General features: G+C 42.5%; 1 protein-coding gene across 3 annotated transcripts in view; it reads left to right on the forward strand.

The window, feature by feature from the left end:
* Positions 1–26,157, forward strand: part of tln2a (talin 2a) — a 128,672-nt gene that overhangs the window by 99,179 nt on the left and 3,336 nt on the right. For all 3 annotated transcript variants that reach the window (XM_061667866.1, XM_061667856.1, XM_061667875.1), the window contains 24 exons: positions 78–171; positions 487–576; positions 668–790; positions 1,865–2,008; positions 2,219–2,380; positions 2,582–2,722; positions 2,811–2,992; positions 4,030–4,162; positions 6,785–6,886; positions 7,387–7,557; positions 7,980–8,126; positions 9,863–9,964; positions 10,058–10,177; positions 10,254–10,400; positions 11,499–11,665; positions 14,973–15,156; positions 15,240–15,365; positions 17,348–17,464; positions 18,460–18,645; positions 18,719–18,826; positions 19,317–19,422; positions 22,256–22,380; positions 24,859–25,047; positions 25,123–25,305. In XM_061667866.1, coding sequence (XP_061523850.1) covers positions 78–171; positions 487–576; positions 668–790; positions 1,865–2,008; positions 2,219–2,380; positions 2,582–2,722; positions 2,811–2,992; positions 4,030–4,162; positions 6,785–6,886; positions 7,387–7,557; positions 7,980–8,126; positions 9,863–9,964; positions 10,058–10,177; positions 10,254–10,400; positions 11,499–11,665; positions 14,973–15,156; positions 15,240–15,365; positions 17,348–17,464; positions 18,460–18,645; positions 18,719–18,826; positions 19,317–19,422; positions 22,256–22,380; positions 24,859–25,047; positions 25,123–25,305 — 3,349 coding nt within the window. The remainder of the gene's footprint in view (positions 1–77; positions 172–486; positions 577–667; positions 791–1,864; positions 2,009–2,218; positions 2,381–2,581; positions 2,723–2,810; positions 2,993–4,029; positions 4,163–6,784; positions 6,887–7,386; positions 7,558–7,979; positions 8,127–9,862; positions 9,965–10,057; positions 10,178–10,253; positions 10,401–11,498; positions 11,666–14,972; positions 15,157–15,239; positions 15,366–17,347; positions 17,465–18,459; positions 18,646–18,718; positions 18,827–19,316; positions 19,423–22,255; positions 22,381–24,858; positions 25,048–25,122; positions 25,306–26,157) is intronic.

The following is a 26,157-nucleotide window of genomic DNA, read 5'->3' on the forward strand; positions in this document are numbered from 1 at the left end:
TAGGTGGTACTTGGTGTAAAAAGCTTGAACTGCTGTTTTAGAGAATAGAGTTTAGTTTTCCAGTTCCCCCGTTTCAGAGCTGTGACTGACAGCATCAACCAGCTGATCACGCTGTGCACTCAGCAGGCGCCTGGCCAGAAGGAGTGTGATAACGCCCTGAGAGAGCTTGAGGTAAACCACACTCATTTTTTAAGCGTTATAGTTCCCATGAAGCAACAGGTTTGTGTAGTATGACTTGAATCTAGTTTGCAACCTTCATTAAAGACATTTTACCTCAAAACTGTCAGGGATTATTGTTCTGTGCTTATGTTAATGTCAGAACCCTATTAGTTTTGATGGATCTGAACAAAGATGTTTTCAGTAGTAGATGGTAGATGTCACATCGGTGCTAGTCACAATTTTGTTGTTTTATTGGGTTTACTGTAAAAAGCAAAGGTTTAATAATGCTGTATCTCTGTATAAAAGAGGTTGACTAAATTCTTCTAGGCTGTCCGAGGAATGCTGGACAACCCCAATGAACCAGTTAATGACCTCTCCTACTTTGACTGCATCGAGAGTGTCATGGAAAATTCCAAGGTAGGCTTTCCAGTTCCCCCAGCTGGGAGCTAAAACATCCCCCATCTCTAACTTGCTGTTATTGCACTCTTTTCATTCATGGTCTGTCCAGGTCTTGGGAGAGTCCATGGCGGGAATTTCCCAGAACTGCAAAACAGGAGATGTGATATCATTTGGAGATTGTGTAGGATTGGCGTCCAAGGCCCTCTGTGGGCTCACCGAAGCTGCTGGTCAGGTACGTATGAATCCTCAAATGCCAATGATTAATGTGCAGTGATTACAGTGTCCCCATGCTATTTTGCATATTTTTTTGTGGAATGCATCCATTTGTCAGTCCCGCTATATTGTGGAAGTCTGCAGTTCCCAGCAATAAATTTGTATAGGTTTTTACAGTATGCAGAGGCATCTTGAATTACGTGTTGAATTTGTTCTGTGACCAAGCTCGTAACTCAATTTACTCATATTAAATACATTTTTTAAATGAATTGAAATCCCGTTAATCAGTTCCAGCCCTCATAGAAGAAAAAAAAAAAGAAAATCGAATGAAATTAACTGGTTTCATAAAGTGTAATTAAGCCGAAAGTTACTCCCACACTGTAGTATATTCGTGTGTTGAAGTGTGCCTTTGAGAGGCGAAGCCTAGTGAGTGACATCAGGAGGTCTGACTCCAGCTGGGGTTGGCCGTTTATAATGCGGTTAGTTCAGCGGTCGCGTCTGCTCCATGCTCCTTGTGACTTGTTTTCATTTTCTATTTGTATGTCTGGATGTGTCAGTCTCGTTTCACTAAATGGCTGTAAGCAAATCGGCAACTTTTCTTTTCCGCATCACAAGATTGGCGACGTACATTATATGAAGCTCAATTGCAACTCACATTTTGGCTCGCAACAGGAAATATCATTGTACTTACTGTAATGGCCTCACACGTGGGAAAGTAGAGTCATTTATTGAACGCCGGGAGAACAGTGAACCACAAATACAATGAGCGCACTCATGCAGGAACTGCTGTCGGCCGCAGCTCACGCCCAAATGCTCACGCAGATTTGCCGACATCACACATCTAACACACAGACACTGTAATATATGCAGCATTTTCTATAATTTTTTTGTGTGTATAATTAAGTTTAAATGCGTTTAAAGTGGGTGAGAGTGGTAAAAATGTAAAAAACATTTTTTTTATATGGTCTCTCTATATTGTGGATTTTCACCTCTAACAGTTGGGTCCGGAATGTATCCCTCACGATGAATAGGGGTTCACAGAGGGGCTTTTATTTTATTCATTTACTTATTTATTTATTTATTTTTGCCTTAGGCGTCCTACCTGGTGGGCGTGTCGGATCCCAACAGTCAAGCGGGTCACCAAGGTTTAGTGGACCCGATTCAGTTTGCTAAAGCCAACCAGGCAATCCAGACGGCCTGTCAGAATCTTGTGGACCCAGAGAGTAGCGCCTCCCAGGTATATGCAACCCGAAAATTAAATAGCCTAACGGGTATTGTTATTTATTGTTTCCCAAGTAAGATGTTTGTGCTATAAAATGTTGCACTCTTTTCCTGGAGGGCTAATACAAACTATTACAATCACGGATAGTTTGAGTAAAGTGCTGCAGTGACCTTTAATGGATTGTGAATCCTTCAGGACATTTTTTTTTAACCACGAATATTGCAGGTGCTCTCAGCAGCCACCATTGTTGCAAAGCACACTTCGGCGCTATGCAACGCCTGTCGCCTGGCCTCCTCTAAGACCACCAACCCTGTCGCCAAGAGGCACTTTGTCCAGTCGGCTAAAGAGGTGGCCAACAGCACCGCCAACTTGGTCAAAACCATTAAGGTGGGTTTAGTCCTGCCAAAGCCGAATCAGTCCAATCACATTTTCGTTCTGCTTTTAGCCTAGCCCTAATCACTATGCATTGGATTACAGAATCAAGTGATTCATCATAGCTCATTTCAAATTGTTTGATTCTTTTGATCAGCTAATGTGACAGCAGAGCTTGTTCCTGACGCTTTGCTGATGTCATTTTTCTCCCCGTAGGCTCTCGATGGAGATTTCTCGAACGAAAACAGGAACAGGTGTCGAGTGGCCACGGCTCCCCTCATCGAAGCGGTGGAAAACCTGACAATATTTGCATCCAACCCAGAATTTGCCACCATCCCAGCTCAAATCAGCCACGAGGTCATTCACAGACAGCTGCTTCATGTGTGTTTTATTGAGCAAAATACGTTTTGTATTTAATGTCTTCCTCCAACTTGTTTGCCTGCAGGGTTCGGCAGCTCAGGAGCCCATCATCCAATCGGCACATTCCATGCTTGACAGCTCCACATACTTGCTCAAGACTGCCCGCTCGTTGGTTATCAACCCCAAAGACCCACCCACCTGGTCTGTTCTGGCTGGTCATTCCCGCACCGTCTCAGACTCCATCAAGAGTCTCATAATGGCCATCCGGTTAGTGAGGGGATTGGGCCCTTACCCATGTTAAAACTAATCTAATTTTCTTTTATTACCATATTATATTAGGTTCTAACACACACATTCACAACCCAAAAGTGGAATATTGGCAGTACTTTTCAAGCTATGTATGTTTGTATAAAAAAATGCAACCGAAAAGTACAAGAGTTTAAGGTAAAATGTTCCAGTATTTGTATCCTTATTAAGGGTTTATACATGTGCCTTGGCTATTAATTCGTTTTTGTTAAGAGTTACTAACATGAGTCATAGGATAACAGCGAGAGGGAATGTCTTCTTGCCAAATAGTGAGCCCACATTTACCTTAACTGCTGATGACTTTATTATTTATATTTATTATTTGTTTTAAAAGGTGTGCTAGTGGTTAGCAGGTCTGCCTCACAGTTCTGAGGTTCGGTGTTCCAATCTCAGCTCCAGCCTTCCCATGTCCAGTTTGGCTTTCTCTGGTGCTCCAACTTCCTCCCAAATTCCCAAAACATGCATGTTAGGTTCATTGAAGACTCTAAATTCTCTATAGGTGTTAATAGCTGGAGACCAGCCCAGGGCGCACTCCGCCTTTTGCCCAAAATCTGCTGGTATAGGTCGAGGCTACAGCTCCTATAAGACCCTAATGAGAACAAGCGTAATAGAAAATGGATGGGTAGATAATTAACTAAGTCACTATTGCTTGCCAAATACTGAGCCCACTTTTTCCTTTGCAGATTTGTTAGTAGCTCATTAATGATATTTTTTAACTGTCTATATATCAGCTCCTGGACAATGCCAACGCTAGATAGCTGACATTTATCAATTTAGAAATACTGGTAGTTAAAATATTATTATTAGCCCATAGACACTTACTATAAGGGTCCAGAAGTTGAACAATGTTTCTTTCTCTTCCTGTGTTCTCGTTGTCCCCTTTTGTCTTTCTCATCTCTCTTTGTCAAACTCTGTCCTCTTCACCGCCTGTTCATCATCGTCCGACCTCGCTCCCCCATCCATTTTATTGCTCTCTCCCCGGCCCATTTCCTTCTCAGGGACAAGGCCCCCGGCCAGCGGGAATGCGACTCATCCATTGATAACATCAACAAATGTATCCGGGACATTGAGCAGGCCTCTCTGGCTGCAGTCAGCCAGTACTTACCCAGCAGGGACGACATCTCTCTGGAGGTAAGGAACCGTTAGGAAAAGGGAAAGGAAATATTTCCAGTTTTCTTCCATACTTGTCCTTGTCAAATGATGACTTCTTTCAACATTTTCTTTATCTCAGCTACTCGATGTTGTGTATGCTGTACACCTACATTCGTTCTGTTGGATTAGATTGTTGTCATTCCTCCAAATGTCTCTTTTTTTTAAAAATAATTTTAATCTGCACATACTGATATACTTCAAATCTTTTTTTCTCTGGTATTGATATAAAGTACATATGGCTGGGTCCTTATTTTGACATACGTTAAAGCAATACTATGTTCACATTTTCATGTTTTTTAACCTGTCTTGTTCAGCTCCATGGCCATGCAGAATGGTGAATCTGTATGCCTTTTCTTCTGGGACAGTTTTGCTGTGCAGCAGGGGTGTTTGAAATACTCCCTCTGCTTATTTTTAATTATTTTTATTTTTTTAATTATTCTGATGTTTATTGAAAATGCATCTGGACAGAAAAAGGTTTTAGGGGATAGACAGAGCGACAGATCGAACAAGGGAAATAGGGGTGCAAACCACAGCAGAAAAATAGTTAGACAGTCTAGATATTTGACAGGGGGACACCCGGTGAGGACATGCAACAACTCACCAATAGAACAAGATGAGAGAGGACACAAAAGGGCAGGACAGGATATGGGCAATGAGCAAGGCAGTGCTACTGATGAGTGGTGGGGTGGGATGCTTTTTATAGTCTCTAAACACCTGTAACAGTTCATATCTTAATATAACCCATGTTATTATTAGTGGTCCCAGCACAAGAAGGTAAAGCCTATAGCGTGTCTATGGATCTTATGAGTGAATGAACACCATATCATATGCATGTTAGTCAGCTGGTGTACGGAGTTGCTGAGCCGGTACGTCGAGGAAGGGTGGGCCTGGCCCCCTCCACCCACAAGGGGGGCCAAGCCAAGCGAGCCCATCCTGCGGGGGACCCAGCCAGGGAGACGTCACCCACTAAACTACCCAGGGCGGTCCCCCAGCCCAACCGAAGCGCCCCGACCATTCCCAAAGGGTCTTATGGGTACCGGACCACCGCTCCCACATAACATACTTAAAAACATACTGATCCTCTAGTGATTTGTATTCAAGTCAATAGCATCTTTCTCATAGTGTCTCGTAGAATACCAACTTTAGTAATCTGTAATATCTGTGGACCAGCCAGCATTGTGTAAAATGCTTGTAAAAGCTTTTCCGCTCCTAAGTTGATCAGACAATATTTATTTCAAGACATATACATTGAATATAAAAAGTCTACAAATGGGAGTCAGCACATACCTGCCACCATTTAAAGTGCCTCTGATTAACCCCAATTAAATTAAAGATGTTCTAGTAGGCTTTTCAGAATGTTTTGTGTTGCATTTAGAGCACAGGCCAAGGTCCCAAGATGGCTTTCAGTTCATCAGAGGGATCTTCACAGGTATCAGTCAGGATAACCGTACAAAGGCTTTTCCAAGGCATTAAATATAGCATTGCCCTGCGATTGGCTGACGACCGGTACAGGGCGTACCCCGCCTACCGCCCGAAGGTAGCTGGGATACGCTCCAGCAGCCCGCGGCCCCAGTGAGGATAAGCAGGAAAGAAAATGGATGGATGCATAAATATAGCATGGAATACAGTGAATAAAGTCATCATATGGCGTGACAGTGACGTTACCAAGACCTGTTCAAACCGCCAAACTTGATGAAAAGACTAGAAGTGGTCAGGCAGGCTGCCTTAGAGGCTGATAGCAACACTGAAGAAGCTGCAGGAATTTATTTAATACATGGGACAACAATTCCCTTCAGTCTTCTTCATATATCTGGGCTATGGGATAGGGTATCCAAGCTCAGCTGCATTTTGCAGACACACTTGAAATTTCCCAAACATGTAGCAAGCTAGGAATTTTGCCAATGTTTTTGGCCATAATTCAAAAGGTATTTTTAACAAACACAACACTGCTCATCACCAAAAGAATACACTACACTACCAGTGAACATGATTTGGGGCTGTTTTTCTTCAGCGAGACCTGAGGCCTTAGACAAGGTGGAGGAAATTACGAACTCTTCCAAATAGCAGTCAGTGTTAGCACAAAATCTTCAGGCTTTGCTGGAAAACTGAAGATGAAAAGGGACTTCATTTCTCAGCATGACAATGACTCAAAGCGCACCTCCAAATCAACGAAAGAATGGTCTCACCAGAAGAAGATGAAGGTTTTGGAATGGCCCAGCCAGAGGCCAGACCTGAATCCGATCAAACATCTGTGTGGTGATCTGAAGAAGGATGTGCACAGGAGATGCCCTCACAATCTGACAGATTTCAAATCGGGCATATATTGCCACACTGATGAACTCCTGCCCAACAAGATTGAATGCTGTAATAAAAGTATTAGTTTGAAGATGTGCATATTTTTGAAACCAGGTTATTGTAATTTATTTTTTTTTTTTTCCCCCTCGTAAAAGATTACACTTTGAGGACAATGGGCATATTCTGTATGTCGAGGTTTAGTTTTCTGGGCACCGGGTTTCAGATGAAGCACATTGAATGCAACTCTGCCTTTCCCATAAAATGGCACACAGGAACAAATCCACTTTCATTTCCTCTTCGTTTTAGGCCCTGCAAGAGCAGCTGACATCCTCCGTGCAGGAAATTGGCCACTTAATCGACCCTGTTTCTACCGCTGCCAGAGGCGAAGCTTCCCAACTAGGACACAAGGTATATAGGGCAACACACTAATGACTTTACTTTAATGCTATAACTGTGAAGCAAGACAAAAGTCGTAGTATGATGAATCCCTGTGGGTGGATGTTCCACACCCACCTGCAATAAGTGGAAAAAAAATGCAATAAGAAAGACTACATATAAACACATTTAAAAAAAAATAGTTTTACCCCTCCCACATTTTTTAAACATTGTTTTCATATTAAAACAGACTTTTAAACACATTGTAAGTCTATTTGAAAACAGACAAAAAAAAAAGAAGACGAGCTTAATGGATGCTGTTCAGGCGTACCCCCTAGTGGCTGTGAGGAGTGTAGTGACGGCATCAGACCAATCTGATTGGAGGCTTTGTGTTTTGAGGCTTTGGCATGACATTTATTTTCCCTCCATAAAGTCGTCAAAGATCCATAATTATATTTGCCCCACCCCCGCCAAAAAAAAAAGTCATTTTCGGCAAACGGAGTCTTTGCAGCTTATGTGAGTTTTGGCCTCAGGTGAGCCAGCTGGCCAGCTACTTTGAACCGCTGATCATGGCCGCGGTGGGCGTGGCGTCCAAGCTTAAAGACCACCAGCAGCAGATGACCTTCCTGGATCAGACCAAGACCCTGGCAGAATCTGCCCTACAGATGCTCTATGCCGCCAAGGAGGGGGGAGGAAACAGAAAGGTCAGGTCTTTGCTAATGGTTGTCTACAAACATGCATGATGGTAATACAGTATTTTGATGAAATCTACACTGTCCCCATGCTTGCGTGTTTTTTTTTTTCAGGTACTTCAGCTTCTTTCCAAATATCAAAAACATGCATCTTCGGTTCACTGAAGGCTATAGAATATTTTGTTTAAAAATGTGATAAGTGAATTCTTCATTCACTTGGATTTTTTTTTTTTTTTTTTTTTTTTTTTTTTAACCCCTAAATCTGGAATTTCCAATTTCCTAATTTTCTTGACCCTTGGGTCTGGCTGCTTCTTTTGCCTTATTGTAACAAATTTTTCTCGCTGGATTAACAAAAAGTAATTACAAAGACAACACAGACCAGCCTGGCTTCAATTCATTATGTTCTGATTTTATGTTGTCACGACAACTCTCAGGCGTCCCACACACACGATGCCATTGCTGAGGCCTCCCAGCTCATGAAGGAGGCGGTGGATGACATCATGGTGACGCTGAACGAGGCTGCCAGTGAAGTTGGCATGGTCGGGGGCATGGTGGATTCCATCGCGGAAGCCATGGCCAAAGTAAGTCCAATTTATTAAAGTAGACATGACATTTTTTTCCACAATTCCCAGGCGTCTTGTGTCATGATTTCGTCAAAGTACCCCAAGGATTGGGGTTTACACAAAACCAAGATGCAAATTACTGTCATTTACAGTATTGTGCGTATCACAAATATGCTCCCACCCTCACTGCATTGCTGGAACGTGGTTCACATTTTTCAGAAACGGCGAGCAAAAGATTTACCAGGTTGTTTAATTTCACACTTGATGAGCGGCAAGCCCTCCAGAGACTATTTGCAAACTATTTGCTTCCAAACAATTAAAAGGTTTCCATAATATTTCCACTTTCGATGTTTGCATCGTTTTATGCCAAGCTACTGGAGGTGTAGTAGGCTGAAGTGAAAGAAGTTCTTGTAAGATTGCAGACTGGTTTCAGACACCAGACTGCTTCTCCTTGGCGTCATCTCTCTGCTGGCTTCTCTATGATGTGTTAATTTAACACAAATGCTGTAATGTATGCAGTGCAAGCTGCCGATCACGTTTTTTCTTTTTTTATATCTCTCTATAGTATTAGTAGAAGTAGGATTTTCACTGTGCTATACTGTATGTAGTGTTTCCCCAAATTGTCTCCATCCCTCTAATAGCCGCAGTTGCCCCCATCAGTCCCCCAGAGAAATAATTGCCTTCCCCAAATTGATGTCTCCTTCCCCCCCCCCAATTCAAAATTGTTATAGATGCTGTTCTTCACATTACAAAGTTAGTTGCTGAGCCCATTTGAGCTCTGTTGCTAACAAAAAAAGCAGCACCTACCAAAGCAAGTAAACAGTCTCTCAGATGAATTAAAGTGTGGAGTCTTAAGTGTTAAAGATGATCTTGATGATTTAGGAAAAGGTCTCTTTCACCGCAGTTCGACGCTCACATACAGTATGTGGTCACTCCACAATGTTGTGTGCATCAATGTTTATTGTGCGGGGAGGTACACATTGTATTTTTTCAGCCCAGTCTGTTTCACTTCTTGACATTTATTATTCCATCCATCCCTTTTCTGAACTGCCTATCTCTCTAATATTTTTTTTTTATTCACTATAAACTCCAGTTTCACTTGACATGCATGTTAACATAGGGAGCGAACCCTGCTGCGAAAATCCACAAGTGATTGACACCCCTCAAAATGTTTCGAATTTCCTATACACGCCACAAGATGGTGGCAAGGCATTACATTTGTGTGAATTGAGCTCTTCAACTCACTTAACATAGTTCCTTGGCACCAAGATGTCACAGGATGGCAGGAAAGCACTACTTTTTCCTGAATGAAGCTCCTCAACTTACTTCAACATACACCTTGCCACTGACAATAAGGCCCCAAAGCAATACATAATGGCTTTGGCCTCAGCACAAAAACAGCAACTATGTAAGTTTTTCAGAGAATAACAGAGGATAGGTTTTAAAAAATCAGTGAAAAGTGAATTTGGGAAAGCCGTACCGTGAATACATATATGGATTCATTGTATGCCAGTAATATTGTTAAATATTATTCCAAAGATGTTAACAGGTCCCCTCCCTAAATAAATGCTGCCTTCCATCTGCAGTTGAGTAAATAAACACACAACGCAACTTGCTGAAATATGAGTATTGCTATGATGTGATGGTAACATTTAATTTAATGTGGAGTTTTATTTTGTATTCATATTGTTTTCAAATGCTTACTTTTTTTTTTTTTTTTTTTGAAGCAAACTAAGCATTTCTTATTTCTTCAGCTAGATGAGGGAACGCCATTTGAGCCTGAGGGCTCATTTGTGGATTACCAGACCAGTATGGTGAAACACTCCAAAGCCATTGCAGTTACTGCTCAGGAAATGGTAAACCCCATTAGAACTTCAAATGTTACACACTACTGTACAGTATATAATAAAATGGTATGAAATGGTCAAGTTTGGTGTGTTATGACTCAGATGACTAAATCGGTGACGTGTCCAGACGAGCTCGGAGGTCTGGCATCTCAAGTGACCGTCGACTTCAGCCAGCTGGCCGTGGAGGGTCGGATGGCTGCCCACAGGGCCGAGCCTGAAGAGGTGCCAGCGGTGACCCCCGTCATAACACAACACACAGGGGACATCATGAGCAACCTTTCTGTTATGTCTTTCACAGATCGGCTTCCAGATCAAGACCCGAGTGCAGGAGCTGGGCCACGGCTGCATCTTCCTGGTGCAGAAGGCCGGAGCTCTGCAGATCACTCCTTCGGACGGCTTCACCAAGCGAGAGCTCATCGACTGCGCACGCACAGTCACAGAGAAGGTATGCATCATCATCATGAAGAATGTTTTGTTTGATTGCATATTTGTCATTTTATTTATTTTGCTTATTCTAATCCTAACCCATTTTTTCTCATACACCTCATGTTTTCTTTAGTTACCTGTGTGATTTGTATTATTGTTACCCACTGCCAAACTAAATCTTAACTGTGTACAGTTATATGGTCTTTTATTAGAATTAAATGACATTACAGTCCTCTGCATTTGTCGTAATACTTAAATAGCTCACAGAGCACATTGAATCAGTCTACCATGAACACATGGGGATTTTGAACAGATCTTCCTGTACATAATTAGTAGTAATAGACTTAGTACTATTTTATTTTTCTTGGTCATTTAATTTTCCCCAAAAAATAAATTTAATCCAAAATCATGTAATCTTGGGACAAATTATAGTGCCTTATTTTCTGTATGAAATTTTACAAAATTGTGTGCTTTTTAAAATCTTAATGTAATGCTCTTTTACCATATTTCCTCGTATTGTTACCAGGGTTTTAATCATTTACGTCATGGTGTTCATTAGAGGAGGAGGCTTTTATTTGTTCGATGCCTTTTTAATTTGATTTACCGGCATCATAATGTCATAATTATAAATCTATAAATAATGACACTAAATTAAAATTACATATAATACAATATAATATGAATCACAAATTTATTTTTTTTAAATAATATTTCTGGACACCTGTTGTGTTTGGAAAACAGTCACACCTTTAGACGTCACCACAACCGTCAGCTTTACGGATGCCACACCAGCTCTGCAGACAGCATATCCTGTGGTGATGGCGTATATTATGACACAGGGTGGTGTAAACCAATGCTATTCACAGGAGATGAGGACCTAGCCCTTCTGCAAATAGCAACAGAATGGGATTCCGAATAGTCAGGGCTTCAATGTATTTCTGATTGCTGTCATTACTTTCCAAGGTGTGAACTAAAAGAGGAGAAAATACTGCAAAAGCTCAATTTTTACTGTTAATTATCTACACTGCTGTCTTTTAAGCATACACAGCAAGTACACAGTGCCGCCTCCTGTTGCTACCCTCATTATTCCAGCCTTTATTCGTGTGTGCGTCCCCAGGTGTCCTTGGTACTGTCGGCCCTGCAAGCAGGCAACAAGGGAACACAGGCCTGCATCACAGCGGCCAGCGCCGTTTCGGGCATCATCGCTGATCTGGACACCACCATCATGTTCGCCTCCGCCGGCACACTCAACGCTGAGAACGACGAATCTTTCGCCGACCACAGGTGGGAGCGTTGATGAATTTCTCACGTCTGTAGTTTAAATTCGCCCGTCTGGTTATCTGGAATCAAAAGCTGACAAAATGACTTAGTAGCAGGCTGACAAAAGGGGAGGAAAACGTCAGAAAGTACAAATTACCCTCAGTCTTTGAAAGATGAAGTCTCACATCTTTCACTGTTCTGAAGATGTCTCCTCAAGATTTCTCACCATGACAACATAAGTATGCTATTATTTGACACCGTGACCGAAAAGATGATCCGAGATTGGAATCGAAAATTGCTCATCACGTCCATCCAGATCCATGACAGTGGAAAATGCACAGAAACCCTCACGGTTTTTGTTCATTCGCTTTAAATGTGTTTTATTACTGCATTGGGTGAGGAAAGCTTTCCAAGCAATGTATCAGCATAGCATTTATTAGTATACAGTATGGGAGTGAATAATGGATATTTATAGATATGATTTATAGATGTTTGTCTGTCCCATCATAGAGATTTATGTTTGCAACAGTACTTGAGCTCTCACATAAGCCAAACGTATCAATTCATTGAATTTTGAGGACTTAATGACATGGGTTCACTACCTGTGGGAGGGGCCATAGGGGTCGGGTGCAGTGTGAGCTGGGCGGTGGCCGAAGGCGGGGACCTTGGCGATCCGATCCCCAGCTACAGAAGCTGGCTCGAGGGACGTGGAATGTCACCTCTCTGGCAGGGAAGGAGCCCGAGCTGTTGTGTGAGGTCGAGAAGTTCCGACGAGATATAGTCTGACTCGCCTCCACACACAGCTTGGGCTCTGGTACCAGTCCTTTCGAGAGGGGTTGGACTCTCTTCCACTCTGGAGTTGCCCACGGTAAGAGGCGCCGAGCAGGTGTGGGTATACTTATTGCCCCCCGGCTCGGCGCCTGTACGTTTGGATTCACCCTGGTGGACGAGAGGGTTGCCTCCCTCCGCCTTCGGGTGGGGGGACGGGTCCTGACTGTTGTTTGTGTCTGTGCACCAAACAGCAGTTCAAAGTACCCACCCTTTTTGGAGTCCTTGAAGGGGGTACTGGAGAGCGCTCCCGCTGGGGACTCCATTGTTCTGTTGGGGGACTTCAGTGCTCACGTGGGCAATGACAGTGAGACCTGGAAGGGCGTGATTGGGAGGAACGGCCCCCCCGATCAGAACTCGAGCAGTGTTCTGTTATTGGACTTCTGTGCTCGTCACGGATTGTCCATAACGAACAACATTTTCAAGCATAAGGGTGTCCACACGTGCACTTGGCACCAGGACACCCTAGGTCGCAGTTCGATGATCGACTTTGTGGTCGTGTCATCGGACTTGCGGCCGCATATCTTGGACACTCAAGTGAAGAGAGGGGCGGAGCTGTCAACTGATCACCACCTGGTGGTGAGTTGGCTCCGATGGTGGGGGAAGATGCCGACGTGGCAGGCCCAAATGTATTGTGAGGGTCTGCTGGGAACGTCTGGCAGAATCCCCTGTCAGAAGGAGTTTCAACTCCCACCTCCGATAGAACTTGGCTCATGCTCCTGGGGAGGCGGGGGACATCGAGTCCGAGTGGACCATGTTCCGCCCCTCCATTGCTGAGGCGGCCGACCGGAGCTGTGGCCGTAAGGTGGTCGGTGCCTGTCGTGGCGGCAATCCCCGAACCCGTTGGTGGACACCAACGGTGAGGGATGCTGTCAAGCTGAAGAAGTCCTATTGGGCCTTTTTGGCCTGTGGGACTCCTGAGGCAGCTGATGGGTACCGGGTGGCCAAACGGAATGCAGCTCTGGTGGTCGCTGAAGCAAAAACTCTAGTATGGGAGGAGTTCGGTGAGGCCATGGAGAAAGACTTCCGGACGGCTTTGAGGAAATTTTGGTCCACCATCCGACGTCTCAGGAGAGGAAAGCAGTGCACCACCAACACTGTGTATAGTGGGGATGGGGCGCTGCTGACCTCGACTCGGGACGTTGTGAGTCGGTGGGGAGAATACTTCAAAGACCTCCTCAATTCCACCGACACGCCTTCCCATGAGGAAGCAGAGTGTGGGTTCTCTGAGGCAGGCTCTCCTATCTCTGGGTTTGAGGTCATCGAGGTAGTTAAAAAGCTCCTCGGTGGCAGGGCCCCGGGGGTGGATGAGATTCGCCCGGAGTTCCTAAAGGCTCTGGATGTTGTGGGGCTGTCCTGGTTGACACGCCTCTGCAACATCGCGTCGACATCGGGGACAGTGCCTCTGGATTGGCAGACTGGGGTGGTGGTCCCCCTTTTTAAGAAGAGGGACCGGAGGGTGTGTTCCAACTACAGGGAGATCACACTCCTCAGCCTCCCTGGTCTCTGCTGGAGAGGAGGGTCTGTCGGGAAGTCGAATCTCAGATTCAGGAGGAGCAGTGTGGTTTTCGTCCTGGCCGTGGAACAGTGGACCAGCTCTACACCCTTGGCAGGGTCCTCGAGGGTGCATGGGAGTTCGCCCAACCAGTCTACATGTGTTTTGTGGACTTGGAGAATGCGTTCGACCGTGTCCCTCTGGGAGTCCTGTGGGGGGTGTTTCGGGAGTATGGGGTACCGAAATCCCTGATACGGGCTGTTCGGTCCCTGTACGACCGGAGTCAGAGTTTGGTCCGCATATCCGGCAGTAAGTCGGACTCCGCCAAGGCTGCCCTTTGTCGCCGATTCTGTTCATAACTTTTATGGACAGAATTTATTGGTGCAGCCAAGGCGTAGAGGGGGTCCGGTTTGGTGGCCTCAGTATTGCATCTCTGCTTTTTGCTGATGATGTGGTTCTGTTGGCTTCATCAAACCGTGAGCTCCAACTCTCACTGGAGCAGTTCGCAGCTGGGATGAGAATCAGCACCTCCAAATCTGAGACCATGGTCCTCAGTCGGAAAAGGGTGGCGTGCCCTCTCCAGGTCCGGGATGAGATCCTGCCCCAAGTGGAGGAGTTAAAGTATCTTAGGGTCTTCTTCACGATTGAGGTTTCATTTTGTTTTCATTTTGTATCATGCAACGAAGTCTTAGTTGTGGAAAAAAAATGATGTAAAAATATACGTTGTACTGTATTGATATATTAATGAAGAGATAGTTGTCCTGTACACCAATAAAGAAAATATATGCACGATACCAAAGATGATATAAATAAAAAAATTATAATTTTACAAACAAATAAATAGATGAACAAATAAACAATGAATCAGCCAATAAATCAATCCTAAGATGCTGTGGCAGGTGTTTTATTTTATTTATAGATTTTGCCATACTTTATTTCTGTCAAATGTTTCCCTCTTTTTGTCCTCTTTTTGTCCTCTTTTTGTCCTCGTTTGTCCATAACTCTCAGAGAAAACATTCTGAAGACGGCCAAAGCTCTGGTGGAGGACACAAAGATGTTGGTGTCAGGCGCGGCTTCCGGCCAGGACAAGTTGGCGCAGGCCGCCCAGTCCTCTGCCAAAACCATCACCCAGCTCATGGATGTGGTCAAACTGGGCGCTGCCAGTATCGGCTCGGATGATCCAGAGACGCAGGTCGGTCAAGTACGGTTGTCGTAGAAACATTACTTCACCATTAATGCCTCATTATATCTTATAACTGATTGTTTTGACTCGAGGTGGTGCTGATAAATGCTGTCAAAGACGTCACCAAGGCACTGGCAGAGCTCATCAGCGCCACCAAGTGTGCTGCCGGCAAAGCGGCAGACGACCCGTCCATGTACCAACTGAAGAGCGCGGCCAAGGTATGGACATCACTCCATCCATTTTCTTTTGCGCTTATCCTCATTGCGGATGCGGGTGAGCTGGAGCCTAGAAGAAAGAGTAGTAGGAATGCTAGTACAGTAGTATGGAAAGCTGTTTGAGGATTTATTCCATACCTGGATATCAAGGATATGGATTTTTTACTACAAATCGAGAACAGTGACATGATAAAATTCTACTAGTTAATATGTAGTGTTTCACTTATACTACAAGTAGTACACAGGTGTGAACTAGTGCACCATTTTGCCTCACTTGTAACCTGTAGTTGTCCTATTAGTATGCCAAAATTGTTCTACTAGTGAGGACAAAGAGCATACTATATTACATGGACCTTAAACTGGATATCAAGGCTATTATATAAATGCTCAAACAGCTTGCCATTAAGGCGTTATACACTCTATACAACCAGGAAAAAAAAAATAATATGGTGGACGACTGGTTAGAGCGTCAGCCTCACAGTTCTGAGGACCCGGGTTCAATCCCCGGCCCCGCCTGTGTGGAGTTTGCATGTTCTCCCCGTGCCTGCGTGGGTTTTCTCCGGGCACTCCGGTTTCCTCCTTCATCCCAAAAACATGCATTAATTGGAGACTCTAAATTGCCCGTAGGTGTGAATGTGACTGCGGATGGTTGCTTGTTTGTATGTGCCCTGCGATTGGCTGGCAACCAGTTCAGGGTGTACCCGCCTCCTGCCCAATGACAGCTGGGATAGTCTCCAGCACGCCCGCGACCCTAGTGAGGAGAAGTGGCTCAGAAAATGGATGGATGGATGTAATAGAAAATACTCAACACACTCCACACCTTACGATAATCTTTCGGATACATCCAAGAACCAGGCCTTTGCTGACATTGATCGAATGCAGGGAAAAAAGCTCAAATTTGGCACCATTATCTCTTTGCACATCTTGCTTCAGTTGTTATTGTGTCGCATCTGTCTAACTGTCATTACTACATGTTGTCATCTATCTAAATATGAGTGAGGCCCACACGCCCCCTATTGTATATTGTAGCGTACTACAAGCCTTACTGACAAACCAAGCATGCTCATGTACAAAAAAAAGTGAAGTAAGCTCATTATCATATTGAATGTAAGGTAGGGAATAAATCATGGCTTAAGATAGATACTCACTGGCCACAATATTAGGTGCACCCACACATTCAGATTCTGGGAAACGTTTTGCCTAATAGAATGTCACACAGACTTCAACCAAGATGGTGAAATTCTAAACACGTCTGTCTGAATGGTTTTGTTAATGGGGTAATACTGTTCCTCTCCAGGCCTGTAGGTGTTGGTATTGCACACAACAAAGTGGGTGCCAACTGCTACAAACACTGTAGCTTTATCTGATGGATCTCATCACTCACTTCACATTTAGACCCCAATGCAAGTAGACAATGTTTTCTTGCACTTTCGTCTGGATTTTCACCCACAAAATGTCTATAGGTTATTCTTTAGCCCATTATTGTATTAGTCAACTAAGTTGGCTCCATACATTTTATTTTTGTATTATTTCTGATATTTGTGATGAAGGGTATCCCAAAAACTGATTGAACCCAGTCTGTAAAACTAGAAATAGAACTAGAGACCAGTGGGACAAGACTTGTTTTCTTTTATGCCATTAAATTATCTTTAATTTAACGGTTTAGACTTGTGTCTATGTCAGTAAACATTTAATCAAAACAAAATACATTATGAGTAATGGCCAGTCAAAGAGTGAGTATATGTTTTGGGACAGCCTGCATATTTGTGTTTGTTCCTTAAGCCATCACCTTACCGTGGTGGAGGGGTTTGTGTGTCCCAATGATCCCGAACCCGTTGCTGGACACCAGCGGTGAGGGATGCCATCAAGTTGCAGAAGGAGTCCTATCAGGCCTCGATTATTGAGTTATTATTTATTGTATTACCTCTTTTATTTAGTAGAGCACAGTGCAAGTGCTGTGGATGACTGATAATGATTGCTTTCAGGTGATGGTGACCAACGTGACATCCCTGCTGAAGACCGTGAAGGCCGTGGAGGATGAGGCCACGCGAGGCACCAGAGCGCTGGAGGCCACCATCGAGTGCATCAAACAGGAAATGGCGGTGAGATAAGGCCAGCGGACGTACGGCTCTGTCAATAAATGCTGTGCTAATGCTCAAATCACCAATTAAACTAGGGCTGCACGATATTGGAAAAAAATGACATTGTGATTTTCTTTAACCCTGAGGTATCTATTGCGATGTTAATAAATACAAGATGACAGACACGTAATGTGAAAACCAGCACACATTTCCCTTTTTTCCCCCTCTCTAGAAAGACTATGCTCAGTAGAGCACAAATGTATACGGACTAATTTGTATGAAGTCTGCCTGTATTTAAATGCACTGAAGTATTGCGCAATAGTCTAGCCAGACATGAAGTTAAAATCATTTCTTTTCCTGCCCAGTTACACTGTAGTCATAAACACATTCCTGACACAATTCATTTGTTTTTAATTAATTATTTTACACCTTTTTAACATATGCATTAGTATTTATGTATTTGAGTGCATTAGTTTAAGCAAATAACATTGTTGTGTACACGAGGTTCGTCCGTTCAATAATGCCGTGGCTCTCCCCGCTACCCTCAAGTGTAGTCGGTTGCGACATGCATTTGTTCGTCACATTCTGAAGACAAATACAGTAAATGCAGGTGTGTATTTTTTCCCCCATGTCCTCATTAATACTTATTTATAAGTTTGTTAATTTATAATATTACAGTTAATTGACTGCATATTAGTACACCAACATTGCGAAGGACCCTGCAATGTGACTGTTGTGCACACATACATTGCGACGATGATGCTCAAACGATATATTGTGCAGCCCTACATTAAACACAGCTAGGCTGTGTTCGCAATTATAAACTCATTCCCTACTCCCTAATGATCATTAGGGAGTAGGGAATGAGTTTGAAGTTTACTGTCAAACTAAATACAGGTGTACAAGAAAGAGGACTGCACATTTGGACACATTTAGAACATTTGGAAACGGAAGTATAAATTCTGGTGTATTTGGTTTGTTGCATGACATCTGTCTTCCTGTGTCGTCATCCCAAGTTGTTCCAGTCCCGGGACCCTCCGAGCAAAACAACCACGCCCGAGGAGTTCATTCGCATAACCAAGGGCATCACCATGGCGACGGCCAAAGCTGTAGCTGCCGGCAACTCGGCCCGACAGGAGGACATCATCCACACGGCCAACCTGAGCCGCAAAGCCATTTCCGACATGCTCGCCAGCTGCAAGGTGCTTATAGTTCAACACATGACGGTGAAATCGTTAGTTGCTACAATCAGTGTCACTGTTTTGTGCTATGCAGCAAGCGGCCTACCATCCCGATGTCAACGAGGAGGTGAAGAACAGGGCGCTGAGATTTGGATCCGAGTGCACCACTGGGTACATTGATCTACTGGAACAAGTACTCATGGTGAGTGGTTTCTGTGTTACATATTCTTTTAGATATGTTCAACAGTTTGGACTGGTATCTGGTTTGTGTAGCCTTACTTAGGTGAAGTTTTGACATGATGCAATTTCCCTTAAATCCTCAGGGAATTATATTTATTGAGTGCAAATAATGTCTTTGTTCATCTACATGACGCATAATGACAGGCAGAGCCAGGAAATGCTCTTCCATTAGAATGGCAATAAGCACACAATTACCGGTGTATCCAACCATTTCCATTCCTACAACAGAATAATAGCTTTGTGTTCAACTAAACAGGCCCAGATTTCATAATGAATGAAAACGTGCCTTGGCTCAGTAAAGGTTGGGAAGCACTGCGTTAAACCTCTGACAGTGTCAATCAAAACACAGCATTATTATTTTTGTAGGCTATAGGCTAAATTTCTGATTCAATTCTAGTATTGGAGCTCACTCTCTTTGGGGTGTTTATAGTTTATTCTTTTTTTGTACGTAGGTGTTACAGAGGCCCACTAATGAGCAGAAGCAACAGCTGGCGGCGTGTTCAAAACGAGTGGCTGGCGCGGTCACAGAACTCATCCAGTCTGCCGAAGCCATGAAAGGTAATGTTACACACACCAAAATATATAGTACAATATTAATTGCTCAAATGAATAGATTTACGAAAACAATGTTGTAACCTTGAGAAAGTGTGCACACAATGTGAGAATGAAGTTATAATTCCTGCAAAAAGTACATTTTACTGAATGCGCATCAAGATACCAACACACCTAGGTGCCACTGTCGCTCTCTTTCAAGGCCTGACCAAGAAAATCACATACAGTATAAATTTCATAAATGAATTGGAAAAAAACAAACAAACAATTAAACGACATGAACAGTCGCCGAAACTCCCTGCTTTCTGCTATTCGGGTACTATCGCGGAATTCTTGGTGCATGCTATTTTTGCACCGCCCCCAGCTACCTACGACTACGGGTGGCTAGTTATTGCGGCTAAACTTGATGCAAAGACGAAAATTCACTTTTGTGTCCGATGTGAACGCAGCATAAGTCACTAATTATCACCTCCATGGCAGCGAAGACGATACACTTCTGACAAGTATCGTTATCACAAAAGGAGGATAAGGAGTAAGAGGTGAAAGACTAAGAAGCCATGGTAATTGCTAAGCTATTGCGACATGTATTCGCAAAAACACCGAAATAAGTGATTGGTTGTCACATAGGTGTGGCTGGAACTGCGTTATAGTGGAGCGTAACCAACTTTGAACAGAAAAATAGCGGGCAAATTAGTCAATGTCTAGAGAGACGATAATACACAGCAATACAGTCCACCGTCTGAAACCTGAAATGAATTAGTACGTCACTGCATAGGGGCGTATTAGGTTAAAAGTATATTATCAATATTTATAAGATAACCTTAACCTTTAGTCCCACAATGTGGAAATTTGCAACACTTCAGCAGCAATGGTGGATCCAGGAAATACAAAAATTGCATGCCAGAGAAAGCATTTATGGAAGAAGTTCATTGCACAAAATAGAAATCGGAACTATTGTCCATGCATAAACTATCCAATGTAATTCAATCTATCATTGTATTATTTGTATTTTATTTATTTATTGATTTTTGCAAAATAGAGTGCTGAGTTTTAATTTGAATTTTTTTTGATTAATCTGGTTTTATAACTTTCTTTACTTTGGTTGAAAACAGAATCGGTAAAGGCCAATTAATCCATATATAAAAATTTTTTGATGATGCAAAATCAAATCACATATAGTTTGATACAGGTTGCAACTGCATGTGCCATTACAAGGTTGATGTGATAAATACATAAAAAATAACAAATAGTGAAGCCATAATTTGTTAACGATTATGATTATAGAGTAATGATTATGTTGTGTAACTGAACAGTATGGAAAATTATTTTTATTCTATTACATAATATAAAGTATTGCAATAACTGTACCGCGGTAATGTTCTTGAAAAAAGAAAATACAAACTTAAATATGGAGATTCGGCACGGTGGTCGACTGGTTCGAGCGTCTGCCTCACAGGTCTGGTTCAATCCCCTGCCCCGCCTGTGTGGAGTTTGCATGTTCTCCCCGTGCCTGCGTGGGTTTTCTCCGGGCACTCCGGTTTCCTCCCACATCCCAAAAACATGCATGGTAGGTTAATTGAAGAGTCTAAATTGCCCGTAGGTGTGAATGTGAGTGCGAATGGTTGTTTGTTTGTATGTGCCCTGCGATTGGCTGGAAACCAGTTCAGGGTGTACCCCGCCTCCTGCCCGATGATAGCTGGGATAGACTCCAGCACAACATATGCTTTTTGGCCTATTGTTGTGGCATATTTTTTTAAATATTACTGTAGTAAACATTGCAAATATTATTTTTCTTATTTATTCCTTGAAAGGAACAAGAGAGATTGCATAAAACTGATGCACAGAATGCAGAATACAGTGCCGTGAAAAAAATATTGGCCCCTTTCTCAAATTCTTTTGTTTTTGCATATTTTCCCCACTTTAATTTTTAAGATCATCAAACGAATGAAAATATTCGACAAATGTAGACCGAGTGAACTTAAAATGCTGTTTTTAAATGTTGATTTCATTTATTAAGGAGAGGGGGGAAAAAAACTATTCAAAAAGTTACCAGGCCCTGTGTGAAAAAGTAATTACCCACCTTGTTGAATCATGACTTGTCTTCAAACGACCACAGCAGCATTAGTCACAATTACACAAAACATTAGGGGCCTTTTTGTTCTGGCCTCTTAATTGTTTACAGTTTGAACAAGGAGTGCAAAACAATATTGGACAATGAGCCACATGCTGCTTCACCAAATACAAATACTGTACATTATTTGATCAGATATAGCTTGTTTTGGTACAATTACTGTGGCATGACTGCTTTCCTCTGTGGCCCAAATATTTCTTTGGGCTTGAGGTATTGATGTATTTTGTGGTTGTTTTTAAACATTAACATTTCTCTATTGCAGATCACACTATTAATAGTTGTAAATAACAAAAGTTGTTGTGTATCATTCTAACCAACTGATTAAATCCCTGAGACATTTTGTTAACCATCCTGTCTTCCTCCTCTTGTTTTGTCGCCACAGATGGAGGTAAGTTAGCATTGTTCTCCATACCGTGACTGATCTCACCAAATGCCCGACACTTTTTGTTGTTGTTGTCTTTTGGCCATTTACACGGATTAATTTAATCTCATCACCAAATCCGGCTGCTGCACAGAGTCCATCTCCGTCCGTCCTGCTTTGTTTTAGGCACCTACATCATCACTTCATGCGTGTTGCAGTGAATGTGGCACCCCGTGACCATGCGAATGTGCCGATGCGCTCTTGTTGTGAGGCATGATGCAAAGACGCGATTAAGCTTTTGACGCCAGCGCACTTTGTAACCGGCACGTTCTCGTGGCTCGATCCAGGTTCCGAGTGGGTGGACCCCGAGGACCCGACGGTGATTGCGGAGACAGAGCTGCTCGGGGCGGCAGCGTCCATTGAGGCAGCCGCGAAGAAGCTGGAGCAGCTCAAACCTCGAGCCAAGCCTAAGGTGAGACACCGCATGCGTATGTATCGACTGCTCGCAAAAAGTTAGGGCTAATGGGCTTTCCGGTGAAATTTCTGGATGAACCTCAAATGTACCACAACCTTTACATGGGAACTTAATTTGACCTTCTCTAAAAGTTTGAATGCAAATGTCAAAGTGTTCAATGTGTCAGTGCAACTTTCTGTTCTCTAACAAGAAGCTGAATGGCAAATATACTGGATATTATGATATGCTATTGAGTCCATATCACCCACTCCTCGTTGTCACTTTGAGTGAATGAGACGTATTAGCTTCATCAAAGTGGCCTTAAAGTTGTTAAGCGTATGAACTTTGGCTTTCTTAAAAATGGAGATACGCCATTTGTACAGTACAGTTATAGTATATGTATGTTAGTGTTACAATATTGAAAATACAGATTAAAAGGTGTAGAATTACATACATTTGTACAAGATGAAATTTTGAGTTTGTTTCTTCACACAGCTTTGTCTAATTTTGATCACTGAATCAACTGTTGTTTATGCACAAATGTAAAAAATGAAATGCTAAATAAAAATAATTATAATGAAAATGTATGATACCATTCAATGACTTACAATTAAATATACCTGCATGTATTATAAATTATATCAATATTACTTTGAATTTATATGCATATTATGAAGTTATTATGTATATTTTTTTCCATTCATCGTTCATATTCCAGCCTGCATTTCAAACTGGAAGTTTATAGTCCACAGCATAGACCATCAATACAAAGGGAAAAAAGGAAATAATTTCGAAGTGTAATGCCAATAAATAGAACATTTGGGTAAAAGTAAGTCTTGTCAAGTACCACTTTTTTGTCTATGATATCAAACTATGAAGAAATCAGTTTGAATTGTGGGTGCTAAAGAGTAAAACATGGTGACAAAATAGTGTTCCCAGGAATGTGAATGCTGTCTTTTTGTTTTCTTCTCCCTGTTGACATATTGACCACAAACTTCCAACCTCCAATTATCGCCGCCACTTTTTTTTTTTTTTACTACCCAATTCATTAGTTCTGCTTGTCCATGAAAATGCATTTTAAATCCATCACAAGAATTGGCCCGATTCCCTTCTGCCAGGTTTCTACCTCATCCCCCATCCTTCCATCTGTGGTAGACAGAGCTAAATCCCCTTGCAGTTCATACTTATGCACTTTATAAATCCCACGCCAAATCAATCTCTAACCTTACCCCCAAAAACCCTCTCCTTGTGTCCTTGCCTTGCCTGGAGGCCTCCTCTGCAGGGCTCTGTCTGATATGTTTGATATATTAGGTTGTTATTCAGTCCCAACTATATATCAAACATATTCCTACAGTGTCCTGCTCTGTCTACAGACTTGTGGTGTGTGCGTGTGCGTGTATGTGAGAGAGGTTACCTGTGTTATTAATCCGCACACTTCACTTTAACACAATTTGATCAGGAGGCCCTGCAGCCAGTCACTGCGCAATACAGTTTCTTTGGCGTTGGTTCGCCGTGAGCGCTGACCTCCATCAAGAACTTCTTTGGATTAGCACCAATTTGTACACCTTCATAGACATTCACCCTCAGCATCTTTCAGGATGTTAATTTAGATTAATGAATTATTCACTCAAATTAAGGAACATGTCAAAAACAACAAAAACAATCTTAGATCTGTGCAGTCATTAAGATGAATACCATAACTTTCAATGATTAAATACATTTTTAAAATTCACGTTTATTTTTTTATATGGAAAAAATACAATTTAAAAAAATGTAACTCAAAAATTTTATGATAACCTGTAACTGTCAAAGTGGAGGGGAAAAAAAAATCATCCAAATGTTTTACTTTTTTTAAAACGTAAAAAAAATTAACAACTAAGACAAACAAAAAATAACTGGTAAACTGTGTGTGTGTGTGTGTGTGTGTATGCTTTAAGCATTAAAACAAAGACAATTCTAAGTAATAATAAAATAATAATGACAATTACCTGAAAATTTCGATAAACGTTCACTAAAGTTGTTTAAAAAAAATGGATAGGCATCTATAAATTTAAAAAAATTCAACAAAATAGTCAAATAGAGGAAAATGTTGAAAATATATAACTAAATTTTCCTACAAAACATTCAAAAGATAGTTTGTTGTGATCCTGCTCATACATACAATCGAAATTTGGTTTAGCGGCAAATTTTACACCTTCATAGATCCGCACTTGCTGTATGTGCCTGAAATTTCGTAAGATTCTTACATTATTCTCGGAGAAATATAGAAAAAATGTCTTAAAATACACATTAAAATTGGGGTGAAAGCAAACTAAAAAATGCTCTGATTGGTACTTTGATACCAGGATGTTGATTTATGTGTGAGGGGCTGTCAGGGTGGTGAGCGGTAATACTGAATTATGTCCCTGACGCCCCTCATAGGTCTGTACAGTATACATGTATACAGCGTAGGTGATAAAAGTTTAATGGGAACGTGTTCTTCTTGTTTTCCCTCAGCTGGCGGACGAAACGTTGAACTTCGAGGAGCAGATCCTGGAGGCAGCCAAGTCCATCGCCGCCGCCACCAGCGCCCTGGTCAAATCCGCCTCGGCCGCCCAGAGGGAGCTGGTGGCTCAGGGCAAAGTGGGCTCCATCCCGGCCAATGCCGTAGACGACGGACAGTGGTCTCAGGGGCTCATCTCGGCTGTGAGTGCAGCAGACGTTTGATTAACTTGACGCTAGCTAGACAAGATCGCTGACAAAGTGCACGCCTTCTCTCAGGCACGTATGGTGGCGGCGGCCACGAGCAACCTGTGCGAGGCAGCTAACGCGTCTGTGCAAGGCCACGCCAGCGAGGAGAAGCTCATCTCTTCGGCCAAGCAGGTGGCCGCCTCCACTGCGCAGCTGCTGGTGGCCTGCAAGGTCAAGGCTGACCAAGACTCTGAGGCCATGAGGAGACTGCAGGTGCGCATTTCAGACAGATGTTTACTTACATTTACAGATACACTGGTACCTTGACTTATGAGTGAACCGACTGAGTTTTTTGAGATATGAGCTCCAGCTTGGCCTAATTATTTTGTTTTTGTTTTGCTTTGACTTGCTACAAACAAGCAGCAGTGTGGCAGAAATCTTTAAAAAAAAAAAAAGTTTACTGTTACAATACAATATTAAAAAAATAATAATAATAAGACCACATAATTCTGCTATCTTCCTACTAACACACAATGCAAAGTCCAACGGACGAACTACCGACTAGCATTGGTGTTACAACCCAAATGGATATTTGAACACAAATGTGTAGCAACACATGTAGACAAACAATGTAACAATCACAGGCAAATTCTTTATCGGCAAAAGACAACAAATATTACTGCAGTTTACTGAGCAGTTGTGACTGTCTCCATGTATGTCCGTATGTCTCTATTATACTGCACAAACTGTTTAATTCTTTCCATTCTGTTGAATTATGTTATTGCTTTTACAAAGTACAATACTGTAGACGAGTGTTATTGTCTTATTAGAAAAAGACCTTAACTTTTGTTAGATTATTTTATATTTGGGGGGGTGGGGGGGAGCAGGGACAGTTTCATGACATTTCCATTCCTTTCAATGGGGAAAGATGATTTGAGTTACGAGAGTGGTCATGGAACGATTTAATGTTGTAAGTCAAAGCACCATTGTACATGTACACACTTTGCAACCCACCCCATATTCCCAGGACACACCCTCATTGTACTGTCTTCTCCCGCCGTACTTCCAGATTCACAAATCTCCCAATTTTGGGGGGGAGGGTATTTATTTACTCAACTGCAAAGA

This window comes from Phycodurus eques, chromosome 2 (assembly GCF_024500275.1).
Source record: "Phycodurus eques isolate BA_2022a chromosome 2, UOR_Pequ_1.1, whole genome shotgun sequence".
NCBI lineage: Eukaryota > Metazoa > Chordata > Actinopteri > Syngnathiformes > Syngnathidae > Phycodurus > Phycodurus eques.